General features: G+C 42.3%; 2 protein-coding genes across 4 annotated transcripts in view; both read right to left on the minus strand.

The window, feature by feature from the left end:
* LOC146175744 (uncharacterized) overlaps nt 1-6,106 on the minus strand; it is a 28,783-nt gene extending 22,677 nt beyond the window's left edge. The window contains exons 1-2 of one of the 2 annotated variants that reach the window (XM_084582117.1): nt 5,959-6,106; nt 1,868-1,894 (exon numbers count right to left, since the gene is read on the minus strand). In XM_084582117.1, coding sequence (XP_084438243.1) covers nt 1,868-1,894; nt 5,959-6,019 — 88 coding nt within the window. In that variant the 5' untranslated portion in view covers nt 6,020-6,106. The remainder of the gene's footprint in view (nt 1-1,867; nt 1,895-5,958) is intronic. The other variant, XM_084582116.1, reaches the window with a different exon arrangement.
* Nucleotides 1-18,702, minus strand: part of LOC146175741 (uncharacterized) — a 245,180-nt gene that overhangs the window by 200,918 nt on the left and 25,560 nt on the right. Inside the window, exons 14-15 of one of the 2 annotated variants that reach the window (XM_084582109.1) lie at nt 17,260-17,286; nt 14,935-15,102 (exon numbers count right to left, since the gene is read on the minus strand). The exons of the other annotated variant lie outside the window; for it this stretch is intronic. Of the exons in view, the coding sequence (XP_084438235.1) occupies nt 17,270-17,286 (17 nt within the window). The 3' untranslated portion in view covers nt 14,935-15,102; nt 17,260-17,269. Of the gene's footprint in view, nt 1-14,934; nt 15,103-17,259; nt 17,287-18,702 lie in introns of those variants that run through there. 2 annotated transcript variants of the gene reach the window in all.

Below are 18,702 nucleotides of genomic sequence, written 5' to 3' on the forward strand. Positions count from 1 at the left end.
TGATGGTTCCCTTGCACATGCCATCGTTCCTTGATGACATGTGCCCCAAACGTAAACTAGGGCGCCTTTATAAATCGTGTAAAAATTTGTTCCTCTTTTTGAGCAGTCCACGATTTTAAAATGTTCTAAATTTAGGCACCACACGCTTCAAAACCCCTGTTTTAAGGCAGGAGAAAAATAGAGGAAGCGAAAAATGTTTTTATTTCGGCTTTAGAGAAATCACCACACGATTTTCATGTGACCATACAGCTGAGTGAAATGGGATGAGACCTGCATCCGAAGAGGATATTCTTTGGGAAGAAGACGAAAAGGATGATAGAAATTTACATCTTATATGAACGAAGAGGACACATATTTTACCGCGAGTATTTTCGTAATATTCAGATCAATCAGTGTCGAACTTAGAGGAGAATCATTTGCGAATGCAGAGCTTGATGAATCAAGTACACAAGCTTAAGTTTGGTCACGCTTGCGTGCTGGCGAATCATGAAACGTCGGGGCCCCGCCGAAGAAAACTTTAACCTTTGCTGTCCGCTAAGGGTCGCCCTATCCGTTCGGAGTAGATGGGGGGGGGGGGGGGGGGGGGGTGCAGACTAAACTTAGCTTGAGCCTTCTACCTTTCAGTGTAACATCTCAGGTACACGCATTTGAGCACCGCCATTTCCCTATCCCCCCAAGCGATGTGGCAAAACTCGCTACTAATTGGGAATTCTAGAATAGGTTACCCTACCGGCAAAGGAAACGAGCGAGCAGCGGGGCGTCAGTGCGCATGGCTGGAATGCTGCGCTTGAAGCCTGAAGTAAGGGGCTAGGTATGATTTGCCTCAAGAAAAAGTGAGCAGCTGATGTCATAGAGCACGGAGCACGCATATCCCAAACATCAGCGAGGCTTTGAGCCTACAAGCAATCTTAGCCGCGCAGAAACACTTCTTTTGCTCTGCATATATATTATTGCGAAAGCAATATTACTTCCACTTTTCAGCCCTTCGTGTAGCGAGGCGGTAGCTACCATTGACCTTTAGCGTGACCTTTGGCGCGCCGCCAAGCACAGCTGCGCAAAAACAGGGGCCCCAACTCGCGCTGTCAACTTGCGAGGCGGTAGCTACCAACCGCGGCCTAACTCCCGCTCCTACCGCAGCTACCACCGGGGGTGCAACATTGGATACTATGGGAGGTGGCCTAGCGGCAAGTGGAACCAACGCAGTCTCCAGGGATGCTTTGATTTCTGCTGGCGTAAACAATTCCGCTGCAGCCTTCGCCGGAGCGGCAGTTGTACATTCTGCCTTAACCTCACCCACAACCAAGTATATCGTTGCAGCCATGGCACTCCTTGCCTCGCTACTAGTTATACATAGAATAACCAGGTAGCACCCTGCAATAAACAATAGTTGAACCATATGCCGTGGCCAGAGTGAATCACTGCATAACCATAAGCATAACCACAAGCACCATAACCAGCTACACCACCAGCTGAACCTAGGCGTAGCCATAGCTATTGCTTTCGCAATTACCAGGCTTAACCAAGCTAAGCCACTGCCAATTTTTTCTCTAACTACAGATAAATTGCTTTAGCAAGGTGACGATATAGTTAACCAAACGGCATATAAGTCGGTTGGTAGTAGATAACATTTCTTTTGGCATTGTTTTCCTAAAGAACGATCACTATCGTTCTTTGAGGCTTGAAACTGTACCACTGAGTAATAATAAAATCAATATGAGCACAGCTATTAGTTTTACAAATTTATTTTTGCTTGTTGAAATACGATATTTGTGGCGTCACTTGCACAAATGTTTTGGTAAACATCTCATGATAATGTCTGTCGTGATAATAACTAGATAATAAGCGATTAAGGATGGTTCCTACTCACCTCTACAGGTGCGCCCAATGACCCCTCCTGTAAAAGTAAGTGAAAATAGTGAGATTTGCCCTGCATGTCCTCGCTCGAGGCAGCTCTGCTCCATAGTGCTCTACCTACAGGACTATGCAATATCGATCGCGCAAACCGGTTAGCAAAATGCGGAGCACAAAATAGTAGGTATGGAATCTAGCTTAAAACCTGATCGAATATGAGCCCAAAGCAGTTACCTAATTGTTTTCGTGATATTACAGCATGACAGTAAACAGGTGGCGCGTGATGACATTGTGACTTGATTTACAGTTGCACATTGCCGTTATTTTGATGGTGAAGGCTCCGACATGAGCAGCAGTTTGTGTCTATAAAAATCCTGTACGCCACAGAAAATCCCCTTCACCGGCCAAGAAGCTGTAACTGCCGTATAGGTAATGTGAACTTCATGTGTTCGCTATACAGAAATACACTTTACATTCGATATCATTTGCTTGATTCCAGAGTAATATTTATGTGAACAGGCGGAGGCACGATCCCAAGAAACAATTTTTCACAGATGTAAAATGAGTTCAGAAACCGGAAAACAATGTTCTTACTTTATTTTGCAATAAAAAGCGCTCCATGAACAAAGCGCGCTCTAAACAAAAAAAAAGCTAGTGTCGTTTTTTTTGTGTTCATGCTCATCAAAAAATGCAATTTTCTGGAAGCTTGAAATATTGAAAACAATTTTCATGTGTCCTGAAAATGTTAAAAACATATGTTGTTTATGGAAGAGGGAAGCGATTGGTTCCATGACATCTGATGTGAGCTCATTGTGTTTGTGAATTATTCTAAAAATATACAAATAATAATTTGCGCTTTAATCTAGACATTGGCTTTACATGGAGAAAAAGGCGTCTTGTCATCCAGAATTACACTGTACAGCCCCGCCTCACATAATCTTCCGCGAACATTGGATGACAGTACATACTCCTCGAGCCATGATATTAAGTACACACACTAACCAGCATCCACCAATTCTATTGTGCAGTTTGAGCTTTATTCTCCAGAAAGGACTTAAGCGATACAAACCGAAGTAGCGAAGCGCTTTCAATTATTTAACGGCGTGGGGTTCTTCAACATAGGCTGGTATCGCACAACACCCAGGAATGTTTTGAAATATGACATTCGCGGTGGAGAACGTATTTGTGACCGTTGAATCGGATGGCGAGCGGCAAAACCACTCACCCCCCGCAGTGAATAGGCCTTAGGACACCGTCAATGTTAAGAGCGACTGCTCCGTTTGCGAATTGTCCGTATGAACGTGATTCTAACGCTTCCCTCCAGCCTCGTCATGGTGGGATGTATTTAGGAGCATCCAAAATTTTTACTCCTCCGTTCTGCGCAGAAAATTCGTCGTGAATGCAGCAGAATGCAGCAGGCAGTGATAAGCTTGATTTCATGGCAGTGACACTAGAATTACAATAATAATTAGAGGGAATGCAACGAGCCGCACAGTAGAAAGTTGTCCAAACTCGGCACATTTCGGCGACGAAGAGTTCCTGGAAGTTCCAACATTTCGCTCCCAGCTTCTAAAATTGCTGTCCTGTCGATAGAGATGTAACGATTTGCAGGTGCCCTGAAGACCATCCTCAGAAGGAGGTCCAGATTAGCAACTGTCCAGCTAGAAGGGAGCCTGAAGTTAGCGCCCCCCACTTCGTTAATACACATTGACCATTACTCCATTGTTAGAAAAGATGGACATTGAATAGCAATATCAGATCCAGTTATGTTAGGAAAAACAAGTGTCAGCACTAAGCACCACTGCCTCAAGGTGATTGCTGAAGAGTAACAGGCCCTATCGAATCTTTTAGCTAATAGTTTAGATGTTACTTATATCTTTCTCTGATACATGCAGTCGAACCTCTTCGCTTCTGACGGGTAAAGATGTGGCAGCCCAAGCTGTCAGCCCGTTTAGAGAACACACATTTGTAGGCAACATAAGCGGACAATGGACCAGGCAAATTAAAGTAAACACCCATAAGAACTAAAATTTGCTATGGAATATTTAAGCATTTATTACCGTAGTAAAATAAGCTGATTTCAAAATAAGAGAAGGCCAAACTGCGGCTGTAAGAGCATATTTTGATAGGCAAATGTGTCAGAGCGAGATGGATATGTGATAGAGTCGTAGGAAACGTGATTCTCACGCTGAGCGCTACAGGGGCTTGTATTGACAGGCAGACTGCATAATTCATGGGAAACAGGTTACTGCGATGTCTCTGGCCTGACACTCCTAACCGAACACAGCGTACTTTGTCATCAAACCACCGGAATCCTGTTTTGCGACGCATGTCAAGCTAGCGGAGTGGAGGCATTTACTACAGTTTCTCCACAAGGATTCTGGTCTCTTCATCAATCTATTGGCATATGAAGTAGACACGCTCGTTTGCCTTTTGTGGCCAGACTTTACGTTTTTGGAACCTCCTAGCTCTCTAAAGATGATGCCCAGAACTTTGAGCCAATGTCATTTTACTGGCACACACATGCGCTAACCAATTTTTATGTCATGTACCAACCAGCCCTAACTGCACGTTAGGGCTCGTCGTATTTCAGTCTCTAGCTTTCACTCCGTTGCGAAAAGTTGTCGTTCAACGCGCCCGTTTGAATACAAGGGTCGAACAAGATGGTGGATCCGCGCAAAAGTTCGTAACCACACTACACATGGTTTATAATAACTTCGGGTACACTGCCCTGCGAGAGAAATTCGTTTCACAATCAAGGTAAAAATTACCTGCGACACTTGAAGTGGATGACGACTTTACACTTGAAAGCGTTTAAGCCTTGCAGATCGGCCAAACGTGTACGATGTTAGGAAGTATAGCTTCACCCCGACTAGATAACCGCGAAACATTTTGTACAAGGTGAGCTGCTATAATACATTTCACAAGCCGTTCGTAGCTCTGGGAAAGGTAATTCACTCTTGGGCCAAATCTGAAGACGTCCACAATACCACTGTGGTACCATGGCCGTAACTTCGGTGACGACGCTGGGAGACAGGAGCACAATCATGTCTGCTGCGCTATCCTTATTGAAAAAAATTGACCTCACATTTCGTCGTGCTGAATGCACCTTGAGAAATCCAGTAAAAAATAAAAAATTTAGAGTGCGCCCAAAATACGACAAAATATTCTGTAGTTCTGCCGTAAACGTCGGAATTTTTTGTAGTTCTTCAGTGCTTTCCAATGTGTATACCACTAGTTTACCATGTTATCATTCTATTTCCACCGCAAGGTTCTTTACATTCAACAGCAAAATATGTGTGAAATACAACCTATAAGCATAATATTTGAAATTGCCAAGTGCGTAAGATATCTCCGCAATGACCACTGATAATAAAATTAAAGCCGCGTGCCATCCCACGCTCATACCGTGGTTTTCCAAGCAGACTTCCGAGCGTATACATCATACACTTCTACCCGAACACCGCAAGTATTTTTCTGTTCTATTATTATAGGCTGTCTACTTTTACATGAAAACAAACTACCTGCAATCTAGTTTTTTTTTTTAATTTCGAGGATCGAAACATAAGGTATAGGTACGTCTATACGCAAACGAAGTCCGCTATCTTCTTCTCTTTGCCGCCATAACCTCGTCGCTGGATATAGACAAACGATATTTGTAAATGGTAAAGTTCACTAGCATCTACGTGCAGCGTACACATATACCGCATCTCCTGGTTTCGAAGATGTTGGTGTAAAAAAAATGTTACAGGCAAATTCCTCGCCCCGCTTAATTTTGCCTGCACCAGTGCACGAGTGACACATGGAATAGCTGTTTATACCGGCGCTGCATATGGCTCCAGCTCAACTACCAAAAAAAAAAAAAAACCAAACTTCGATCACGTGTGATATAATTATTTTATTTACATAAATAACTGTTTTGGAGTGAAAAACGTTTATTTACTCAAATGCAGACGATATGCTTTACCTAGCCTACAGCCCATGGCTGGCGGCGACTATTGCAGCCTGCTCAGTGGTCTAGGATTGAACGCCCGGGACCAAGCTAACCATGAAGCCTTCCCATCACCCAAGAAAAAGAGCTTGTACTAAATTACAGAAGTAGCTTACCTTGGGCATATGTCAGGGCTACCATGCACAGGCAAACTAAGGCAGCGACGGCAATGCGCATGTTCGCCTTTGGTAGATAGAGGAAGCAGTTTAGAGATGATACTGCAAGGTTCAGTGAGGCTGGCGGTTTCTTTTAAATGTTTTTGAGCGACCAGCTTCTCATTTGCAAGTTTATTTTCAGCGTTTTATATATTTATTGATACACCAATTAATCAGTGGGTGGCAATGTTGGAAAAGCGCTTCTAATTTACTGCATAACCGTTTCTTGCAGGATTTGAGATATTATGTCTGCTTGCTAATGCGGAAATGCCTCATTTAAAAGCCGGCTAAGCTGCTGTTTGAAAGTGGGCATAAAGCGATTTGCTGGAGTAATATTGCATACATAACGTTATTTTCGTGGCAGTTTTGTGCTAATATATTCGCAATTATAACATGTAAGTACTGTCCGATTAGCTCATTCAGAAATGTCATTCAGTTTAGGAAGAAAAAAACGCATCATGTTTCATGGCATTAGTTAAATTAATATATTGCTAAGTTATGTCCCTATTGAATACGGAGTTCTGTGCTAGATAATGACTGGGGTTACAGCGTCATTAAAAACATAGAAAAAAATGTATCTGATCAGTTCAGTTTTCACAATTCCTCATATTTTCTATGTACCGTAATTCGTATAATATTCTTTAGTACAGATATTAGCTTCTTTGGCGGAAAGCAGCAGGGACCCTGGTAGGTGGACCATCTGCCCCATAGGTGGCACGAGGTTTATTTTTTATTGCCATTGAGTGACAAAATAAGTACAACCCTTCCCCGGGCTTGGCGTCCACTAACCTGGAATGTACTGTTTGTGAAATAAAACTCTGAGCCATCTTTTTTTTAAGGAAGCACCATATTCCATGAAGATATTTGTCCAAAGTTGTCCTTTTGGCGCAATATTTTCTCGTCATAATCATATATTTGGAGATTCAGTTTTGCCAGCTTCTTGGGCGGGGCTGGCAGGTGGCACAGCTAGCATGCTGTAAAATAGTTGACACGTTAAAAGCAGTAAATACTGTGAACAATAAACAGGACAAAACTGCTTCACACAGTTATGTGCATTACACATAGACAATTCTATATCAGTAATGGATGAAGCCCGATCAGTCTGCAAGCGCCGTTTTTTTCACCTTCAGCAACACACTTCCGCAGTTACCCTTTTTAACTTTGGGTATTTTCTACAGCGATATGCAAGCGGCATGCATTCTGGCACAATTCCGTCATCTTAAGTGAAGTGGCCTAGACACGTTCGCATACAAAGCAAGGCAGATACCAGTTGACACCGAGCTCACTACCACGCTTGACAATGCAACGTGATTAGCGCACCTGATAACTCGGTCTTATCACATTGTCTTGTGATAGCACATCCATCATCCACCAAATAGCACCAGGCCATGTCTTCTGGTCTCACGGCGTCAGACGCAGCGTTAATAAAAAAATCAGATTTTATGACAGTTGATGAAATATATAATTTGTGAGGCGCATTTCATGATGTTTTTAATGCATCGTGTAAATGTAATCTTTAAACACTCTCCCAGGAGGGCCTAAGGTTTACCGCTTCTGAGAAATCATTATTAGGTGAAACTAGCCTGCGTGCGTTGCATAAGGGACTGAGTAACAATGGGGGGGGGGCGGCGCATGCATGCCTAGAGGAATGGAGGAAACCAACAATTGCGTCACCACCATGCGAACTAATTTCCTAAAGATATTTCGTAATTAATACGAGGCTATGGTGAAAGCTACCTGAAACGTTCTCCTTATAACCATGAGCAAGCTTTCAGGACAAAACATATTTACATGAAATACGTTCTTCGGACACAAAAATTTAGGGCTCCCTAATCACACGCTCACGAGCTCGGAATGCTCGCTAAATCACAAGCCCTGCTAATTTGGTGCAAGAAAATATTCTGAGCATCATAGTTTAGTGCCCCGATGGGCAAAATGTGCATATCTTCAACATTGTCGCCTGCATTTATATAATCGGGACTAGTAATCCTTATCAGGCAAAGCGCACCTAGAATCCACTACACCAAGCATAGTGCATGATTCACATCCAGCGCATCTCCATACAAATTTTTTGAACTGCCAAGAGTCCGGCAAGAGCCATTTTCCTCCAATCACCTTCTTGTCTCTTGCCTCCCTTCCGCTAGAAACAGCGACAAAAAATTTTCCTAAAGCTTTCCAGCCGATACAAGTGGTATGTTAGCAGCTGCACTTCCCCCACTTACGCTTGAGTGGTGACAAATGGATGAAGGCTGACACAGCCACTTAGCTAGTGTTCGTTTGAATGTTGTTGTTTTTTTGTCATCGAATAAATAGAACGCTAGGGTGCGAAACTTTCAGAAATGACTAACATTTCCGTGCTACGCTACAGGTGTCATTAAAGGACTACAATATGCCTTACTTCCCAATCGCAATGGTACAGAACTCTGTCAGTTCGTCTCAATGGCGAAAAAAGTTAAGCAATGCTTTTGATAGAAATGCTTCTTCTCATATTGCAGAAATAAACTGTTCTAAGAGAAACTGCGTTACAACTGGCGTAACACCGAAAACAGCGAAATCATTAGTGCGCACAATAATGTTGCGGCCTAATATTATTTGTATTTTATTTCACTTTTTTATGACAAAGCCTTGACATCTAGAATGTTAAAGACAACCATAGCCATTCGGATAACGTCATTACTTTGTGCGCAATAATAATATGTATTCACGATTCTCGCTTAAGGTCAAGCCTATTATTATGCTTTATTATGCCTACCAGGCGGACTTCATCCATGAATAAAACATCTTTTCTAGCTGTCATTCTCGCTGAAGCGAATGTGGCTTCTTTAGAAAAAAACCATTATTGATGTACCCCCACGTTGTTTCCGGGCGCTGTATGTAGATTATTCATCATACGCTAAGATGCGTTCATAAGTACAATGCAACCAAGTTCCAGCGCCGGTTTTTGAAGGATATATTTTTCGTTGAAATCCTTGAAAAAATCATCTATAGTTTCATTCACACCTAAAAAAGTTCAGGGAACACGTGCTTGCCTTAGGCAGTGGCCAGTGGTCAAGGTTGAATCCGTATTGAGAAATCAATCAATTTACACAAAATTTATTCAACGGAGCCCGCTTTACAGTGGCAAACGATGAAGTCACAAAGTCACGTTCAGCCCGGACGCTGACTTAGCATTGAGAAATGAACCGGAAACAGTACGCAATAAACACTGCTCACGTGCCATCTGCTGAAGCAGGTGCTTAAATTACATAGCGCGGTACCCTTAATCGCTTCATGCCAACGCCACGTATATCACGTCAAGCAAACAAATTAACTCTGCTTCTCGGCTAATTACTATTTCGAGAATTATAACCTCCAATTAGACACAGACAGCTGGATAACACATCAGTTTCAATAATATACTACATCACATCGATGTAAATCCTGTTTGCTCCCTTGCTCCCAAGCCGTAGAAACATGTCTTGAGAGGTCAGTTGGTAGTGAGTATGCCTCGCAACGTAATGGTCCTGGGCTAGAATCGTGCTTCAAAACTCCTGAAGTTTTCTTTAAGCGAAATAAACTTCTCCTGTTGTTAAATAGCTTGAACCTGCACTGACATTTTTTTCGCGATTGCACATCTATTCAAATTTAGTCCAGTTAGAATATGATGGTTATGGTGAGCGTTGTGCGGTGGCGAAATGGCCGTGCTACGTCACGTGGCTGTGGCGTCATGACTGTGCCGAACAATCATGATTAGAAAACTACTCTACCCCTATTACAGCGACTTCGCAGTCGGTTAAGTTGATGACTCCAAGTACAGTTATCGTCAAAATTATCAAGCCCAGAGGGTCTGCTTCTGTGCCACTTCGTGTGACTTTTAATGCACTTCCAGTGTTCGAATCTCTTGGTGGTAAGATTTTTGTCCTGCCCTCACCAATGACAAGGAACTCCACCAATTCTAAATTAGTGCCACTATGCGGCTCAGAAGCAGATCACCTAGGCTGTACTTGAGATTAATTATTACATGGAAATAACGTTTATTTAAACTGGTTGCCGAAATATAGTTTTAAATCGAACGGATTTTAAGACGAGAAGCTGCTCCGAGAAACTGAAACATGCTTTGACAGGCAGGTTGCCCCGCCGGGGTGGTGCAGTGGTAAGACGCCCGACTGCTGTGCCGGAGTTCCCGGGATCGAATCCCGGCCTCGGCGGCTGCGTTTTTATGGAGGCGAAACGAAGTGGCGTCCATGTGCTGTGCGATGTCAGCGCACGTTAAAGATCCCCAGGTGGTCGAAATTACTCCGTAGCCCTCCACTACGGCCTCCCTTTCTCTCTATCCACTTTCACTCCCACCTTCATCCCTTCCCTTACGGCGCGGTCCAGGTGTCCACAGAGCAAGTGTGACAGATACTGCGCCTTTCCCTTCCTATGAACCAACATGAACCAACAGCTTTGACAGGCAGGCATATCGACTAACTTCTAAATCTTCAGATGCTCTCTTTACATTTGTTGTACAATTATGCGTTAACGAGCGTTCATTTCTTTACAAAATATATCCTGGACATTTACTGCGACTGCCTGAGCAAGCTTTGCTGATATCCAAAGGTCACTCCTTGATTTCCTGTGTCCTTTGAATTGCTAATAATATCTTTATGTATCTAGAACATTTCTTCAGAGAAGTTGAAACTTCCCAACAAATGGTATAAAGTATAAGTTATAAAGCTTATTTTCTTTTTATATTATGACATCCTACTCTGCTTCTAATAGACCCTTCTTGATGTCTGTATTATGCACTTTTTTCTGCACGGGAATTGAACTGAGAAAATTCTGGGAACATGGGAGAATAAATAAGCATACGAAGTGTTCCTAGGAGCAGTTATATCAATTAGATTACGCATTCAGCTTGAAATAACAATATAAAAATTTCAGAACCTCAGTCCCAGCAACAGTGGGCCACATTTACTGCAACGAACTACATTCTAAGAAGTTGTTAACCAAAAGTTGCCGTTTAATTTTTCAATTCCGCCTGTTATCTTCTACCTTTCCCTTAAATTCTTTCATATATTGTCCCTCGTGGGTGGCACCATACAGGTTTCTTTTCATAGTGAACCTCCCTTCCTTTCTACTCGCTCTCCTTGTCTGGTTGAGTGGCTAGATATATTAGTACACTGTAAACCGAAGACAAGCACTGAGGCCAATTCCCATGTTGAAAAGAAGATAAACTGTTACAAATTATTTGCAGCGCGCGCAAATCTGTTGTTTATCTGTTGTTTTGTGCTGTGGGTACTAGAATATCTCTACCTCAAGGATGGTGTTGTGATACATTTTTGATTTTCGCATCGAAAAAGAAACAGAGTAAAAAAACGTTTACATGTAGCAGACGCTCTAAGTTCTCTCAAGCGAATGACGCAAACAGGATAGACACCACAGCTCATCGCACCCTATCTTCTCGTGCAATATTCCTCGTGTGGCCTCACTTACTGGCTTCTATTCTGTTGCAGAACGCCATGCGCATCGTTTCGCTTCATTGCTTCATTCTAAGACCAGTTATTGCCAATTGTAGTGCGTCTCTTTTGAGAGCGGCGAAGCTCTTAAAAGCGCTCGCCATGTCACAAAAACAGGGAGATCGAATAGGGCGCCGTCCTCACTGGAATGTCTCATTCGTGGACGTTGCGCGTCTGTTACGCTACCCGTTCTCCTAACGTACACGTTTTATTAACAGTATAATTTTAAAGGCCCCGTTCATCGAAAATAGTGTCAGTGACATCCGCCAGTGGTGGCGTCGTGAGCGAAAAATTCTGAGCATAGCGCAGGCAACGGACATGGCAGGTAACTGACTGACATGGAGGTAACGGGCAATTGACATGGTCGAGCACTAACTGGACGTAGGGACGCCTCACATTACGTTTGGCAGGAGCTGCTAGCCGAGCCTCTCCTTTAATATGGGAGTGTAATATTAGTCAGCCAGCCAGGACCTTTGAATTCACGTTACCCCTTTGTCACGTAGGTGCGTTCATACGGGCTTCGTTTATGCGGGGCTTTATATGTGGGCTTGTAGCCAACGCTATCGCGTCATACCTTTAAAGGCAGAGCTTAAGTACCCTCTATAAATTTTTAGTTTCTTTAATAGAGAAAGTGGTCTCTTTTTATAGCTCTAGAGGTTATATTTTTTATTTAGAACACTGATATGGCATAGACTTATGACTTCAATCAGCGCACTGGTATTGACAATTCTTGCGTATCATTAAATTGCTACGACAGTTTCCTTGCTCCCAGGCAAATGCTACGTGCAAACATTCTACGGCTGTGCTGAGCATGCCTTAGACTGCACTATCTGTCGACACTGAGGATAAATTTGTTACACAGAATCGGAAGACAAAAAAAGAAAAGAATAAACTTATACCGTAAATAACTATTTTGCTCGAGAAACAGAGCTGTCATGTTCTAAAGACCCGACCTGGAACCCTAAAACATTTACTACATCTAGTGCTTTCTTTAGTCTGCTATTTTTTATTTATTTATCTATTCATTTATTTGCATATACTGCAGCCCTGTCAGGGGTATTGCAAGAGTGGGGAAAATGTACAGCAAAATCAACTGCTAACATCAATCATAAAGTATAAGGAGTCTGCGACAGAGTCACAAGTTAGCAGCAATCAAACGATGAACAGCTAGAACTGCCACCATCATTGGGCATAACAATAAACAACATATTCAAGAATTTTTAAGAGTGCTCAAAAAGTTCTCTAATGGCTAAGAGTGTACATAACTGGGCACTGAATACCAGCGCTCAACGACACGAGGGAAGAACCTAAATTTTAAAGCTTCTGTGCGTGCATAAATAGGCGGCATATTCTACGAATGGTAGTTCCTTGTACATGAAAGATTTGAAAACTGTAGGTATTCATTCAATAGAGCCAAACTGGGTTGACGAACCATATTATAACCATACTTCAAACACTTTATTACTTTTAAAATATTGAATACATTACTTTATATACTTTAAACACATTAAACAGGGAATGACGTAGGTGAGGAATAGCAGGTGAGGGTGAAAAGTTGATATTATACTTTCAGCATATAAGCCGCACTGGCTTGCTTTGAACCTACTCAGGCTTATTGATGCCGGTTTTTTTATGGCGGTTCCAAATTATCGACCCATACAATAAATGCGGACGGATTAGAGCTTTGTAAGTGACTGATATAGTTTCCTGGAGAGTAACAGGAAGAGACCGTTTCAGGAACCCTAGTCTCCACAATGCATTGCTGGATATTGTGTTTACGTGTTTTTTTACGACAAATGAGATGAAAAAAGAACACCTAGATACTGGTCTTCAGACACATGTTTCAAATATTCACCGTTGAATGAATAACAACAAGAGGATGGAGCTGCATGATTACTGTACGATTTAAGAAAATGTATTTGCATTTGCCATGTTTCGCACCATGAGCGGAATGATGAAAATAAAGCATTCAGTTGCTCTTGATCATCATGCAATTTAATTGATCGGCAGACTACACAATCATCAGTATATGCAAGCGTATTTGAGAAAAAAAATGTTTTGTGCTAAATCATTGATGTATATAGGAAGAGCAGTGGCCCCAGCATAGATCCTTGTGGCACGCCGGATGACATCGGCAGTTTAAGATGAACAGCATTTGAAGAATACATACCACTTCCGATAAGAAAGAAAACTTGATATGCAATTCACTAGTGAGGGGATTTTAAGTATTGCATTCAGCTTACAAAGAAGTTTGGTGCGAAGAACCGTATCGAAGGCTTTAGATAGATCGATAAATATGGCGTCAACCTGAGAGCAGATATCAAGAGAACCAGAAATGGCATGTGTAAATTCAATGAGTTGGGAAAATTGTGCTAGACTCTGAGCGAAAGCCAGGCTGTTAATGACAAAAAATTTTGTTAGCTTCGAAGAAGTTCTGGAATTTGCTTGTGAATTATGCGTCTAATAGTTTACATGTCCGCGAAGTTAAGAAAGTTTGGCGATAGTTGGGAAATATCTCGGGACATCCAGATTTAAACAAGGGAATAATGTTTCCAAGTTTCCAAAAATCGGGAACTCATGCCCATGTAGAGAATCTGCTTCTTCAATCATATGATGCTGCATAATGTACGTCAACTTTATAACGTTCATGTCAGTTCAGTTCAGTTCAGTCGTTCAGTCGTGTCCGACTCTTCGTGACCCTATTGACCATGTCACGCCACGCTTTCCGGTCTCTCACTATCTTCCTAACATCACATAACTTCATCTGCAGTGCCTCGAGGATGCCATCTAACCATCGCGTTCGCTGCCTACCCCTTCTCCGGCAACCCTCAACCTTTCCCAACATCAAATCTTTCTCCAGCGACTCCTCTCTTCTCATCAGATGACCAAAGTAGCTGAGCTTTAACTTTAGAATTTGACCCTCCAATGAGCAGTCAGGGTTTATGGTCGACAATATTGACTGATTTGATCTTCTGGCAGTCCAAGGAACTCTCAAGAGTCTTCGCCAGCACCACAATTCAAACGCGTCAATTCTTCGGCGGTCAGCCTTTTTCACAGTCCAACTCTCGCATCCATACATCACAACTGGAAAGACCATAGCACGAGTTATACGGATCTTGGTTGGCAGACTAATGTCTCTGCTCTTTACTAGGCGGTCAAGGCTAACCATTGCTCTCTTTCCCAGAAGCAGGCGTCTCCTAATTTCATGGCTGCAGTCTCCTTCCGAGGTAATCTTGGAGCCCAAGAAGAGAAAATCTGTCACTGCTTCCACTTCTTGTCCCTTGATGCTCCAGGACTTGATAGGGCAAGACGCCATGATCTTTGTCTTTTTAATGTTTAGTTTAAACCCAAACTTCTCACTCTCTTCTTGTACGCGCATCAGAAGTCTCTTGAGTTCCGCTTCACTTTCTGCAATTAAAGTGGTATCAACTAAAGTGGTACAAACTAATTGAACCACTGAGTTGAGGAAAATATTTTATTCCTCTTGTCCTATCAAAAGTCCTGTTTCTTTTTGTAGCCTATTGTTAAGATTTCACAAATGCCGCAAGTCCGGGGTCCTTTTTGAAGAGTGAAAATTTACTGGAATTCTTCAATTTGTACTGCCATCTCAAGTTGGGGAATCCTCCTAGAAAAGAGAGAACATTGAGCTAGTTTAAGCCTGGACAACTAATAATCCTGTAATATTACCACGACTTAGTAAACTCTCGTGTACTTATAACTCCCTTAGACTAAAAAACAGCTCAAGGTACGACACACGGACACAAAGGATAAAAAGACGGACACGGCACTCCTTGTCTCCGTAGGTCGTACCTTGCGGTGTTTGTGAAAATGCATTACCAACTAGCATGACATCTCGCACTTCTCTCTTAGACTCCCTTAGACTTAGTAAACTCCCTTGGATACAAGCATATTTCAGAAGCACTTGAAACGAAGACACTGCAACTGTCCCTGGACCATGTTTTATTGAAGTACATCTTTTAGACTTCTGTCTTCATTTCGTGCTCCTAAAACAGCAGCTGTCTGACATACAGTGCGCTCTGTGACGCATTTGCACTTCGCATGTCAGCAAAGGGAAAGTCAGCAGTCGTGACTGATGTATAAGTGGATATGCACTTTTAGTGTTGGAATATAGAGTATGTTTCTGTGAGGCAACTGAAACTGGCATCTGTTACTAAAATTTGCCTTAAACCAGTAGAATATTTATGTCGCACTTGTGACGATTAATCACTTTATGTGCAGTGGATAAGTCTTAAACCCCATGAAGCTCCGCACATTAAATATTTAAGCGCTAAATGAAACTAGGCTGGAAATAAGCCCTTGTCTGTGACGAGTTTCGCTTCGTTTAAGTTATGTCCTTTCGGATGCAGATTACAAAGACACCAGGAAGCCAACACCTGTGCTATTTATCCACATTTGTTTAATATTATTTTGGAGTGATTCGGCTTTTAACCTAGAAGAATAGCAAGCTCTTCTTTTGGGCTCACCAAATACAGCAGCAGGATTTTAGGGTCTGATCTAGAATGTCAAGTAGGACTCTGTCATGATTAGTTATGTGTTGTGTTTGCCCACACACCGAATAATCCTTTCCTGCAGCCTTCCAATAGGCTACATCAGATATGTTTCAAAATATTGAACGTTTCCTTGCATGTTTCTTACCTAACAATGCGCACCATTATCCGCTTCACCAAGATCATGCAAATGATGCACGGTAGATGAATATTTAGGCTACTGACGTTTATCAAAGAGTTAGGAGGTTTTTCAAAGATAACCACTTTGCGCATATATGGTCGAATGGGGAAAACTGGCTACATACCTAGACTGGATAAATAAATTTATTTTTGTGAATTCAAAAAAAAAACCTTCTTTAGAGTAATTACAGGATACATAGAAGTTGCAAACTTCGTTAAAACACCGACTGTAAGCAAACTACACCCTTGGGTTCTGATTACAAATTGTGCTTCCCTGGAATTTTAAATTCAGTATACGAGAGATATCGCCATTGATGCCAAACGTAAAAAGTTGAAGCGCCCTACTGAACAACGCCATTCGATTTTTGTTCCTTGTAAGGTTAGAATCTCATAATAAGGTACAGTTGGTGGTTACATTTTCTTTTAAAATATGCGATAAAACCGAAAATGTGGCCGAAATGTTTGACGAAAGGCTGATGCCTCATGCTTCTCGACATCGCTAGCAACACCACCTTGCTTCTGATGCCACCCTTTGCATCTCTAGGTGCGGCAACAGCGTATCGCATTGTCTTCCAAAATTGTACAATACGTTGTACAATTGTACAATTGTTTTCTAAAATTGTACAATCCATACGGTGTGATCCCTGCGGCAGAATTTTGCAAGATACACACTGAAATAAAACAGCCTACAATAGAAAATTAGTCCAATAGTTTTTTTACAAGCAGGAAAGGCCCATTCATTCAAACTCTTCGGCACACACCGCTCTGATGACTTCAGTCATCTCACTTCAGCGCATACCTTTAGGCCGGCTGCGTTCCTTCCCATTCCCCTGAAGCTATAATTAAAAACTTGTTTCTTGCCGCTAAAACCCAGTTATTTTTCGGGAAGTTTTTGTTTATTCCGATCTGTGCAGAATATTTATGCCTAGCGCTTATTTACGTCAAATACAGGAAACAATTGGGCCATGAGTAACTTTTAAAGAATTCAGATTCAAATCGTAAAATTCTAGATCCAATCGACATATGTTCAAGGATTAAATGGTTTTAAATGTTAAGGCAAGAGCCGCTGAAAATGATGCAGTGTCTGTACTTACCACAACTATCTTAATCTCTTCCGCTGTCTGCAAAAAAATCAGGGAGGAAATTTGCTTTACTTAGTCCCAGTAATTTGTGACCAAAGAGCAGCGTATAATTCCGTCTCCTTCAAATTGAGGTGAGAACCCAACATCCCAGCGATACTACAATGATGCCTCCCAGCATTGAATTGCTAACAACGGTGCGACGAAGAGAAAGGAATAGGCGCAACGAACGCTGTTGTGAGGCCCTTTCAGTGAGGGGCTTCTCGCAGACAGAGCCATAAGAGGAGGCATTCGAAGACAGCGCACTTGTATGAGTAAAAATGTTTGTTTATAAAACGCAGTTTATAAAACTACTGGGACGATTTATCAAATTAAATTTTCCCACGGAGACCTTTTCCCGTGCATAAAGGGCGGAAAAGAAATGATAGCAGAGCAATTTTGGCACTTATGAGGGAAAAGGACAATGGCCTATTCGGTTTTACACCTCGCTGGAAGAATGCATGCGTGTTTTTCTAAGTTCTAGGAACTCTTTTCGCGCCCTGGCCCTTTACCAACGCCGCAGTGAGGTTGCCGTAGCTGAAGATTATTGTAAAATGGGTGTGGGTACAAACCAGAGAAAATCACCAAATTCAGAAGTTTTTGCGCCACCTTCACCGAATGATCAATATGACTTGCTCTTATTATACGCCGCTCTTGCTTCTTGTCGGAATTCATCTGCACCTGGTCCTGACGTGATTACTTATTTAACTTTATCAAACCTAGGAAAGGATGGTCGAACTGTGCTTCTTAATTACTTCAATAATATATGGGCCTATAGTACTGTTCCTGAAAACTGGAAGATTAGCCGCCTGGTTTACTTTTTGAAGCCCAGAAAGCCCCCTGTCGAACGTACCTCATACCGGCCAGTGCCCTAGCAAGCTGTGTTGGAAAAGTTATGGAACGGATGGTGCTGGCAGGACTTGAATGGTATCTAGAATGTAATGATCTTTATTCAAATACGATGACTGGATTTCGCCGCGGACGCTCTTCCATCGACAGCGTCATCGCCCTTGTGTCGACAGTAGAGCACGAAAAGCGTCGTCGTCGACTAGTAGCTGCTTTATTTTTAGATGCAAAGGGGACTTAAAACAACTTCCTCTATGATGCTATTCTTGATCGACTTGACGACGTGGAAGTTGGTTGCCGGCTGTACTCGTGGATTGTGAGATATCTCAATGGCCTCTCTGTTTACGTGACTACGCCTGATGGAGATCCTCATGGTCGGTCGGTCGTGGAATTCCACAGGCAGGAGTCCTCAGCCTAACTTCATTTAACGTTGCGCTAATTGGCCTGGTGAGTGAACTACCGACTAATATCCACATCCATGCATATGCTGAGGACATCTGCATCTCGGCTTTTGGTTAGACGCGCCCGGAACTACATGCGGGATTGCAACGAGTTGAATCATCGACATCGATG

This window comes from Amblyomma maculatum, chromosome 10, assembly GCF_055883805.1.
Source record: "Amblyomma maculatum isolate TAMU_Amacu chromosome 10, ASM5588380v1, whole genome shotgun sequence".
NCBI lineage: Eukaryota > Metazoa > Arthropoda > Arachnida > Ixodida > Ixodidae > Amblyomma > Amblyomma maculatum.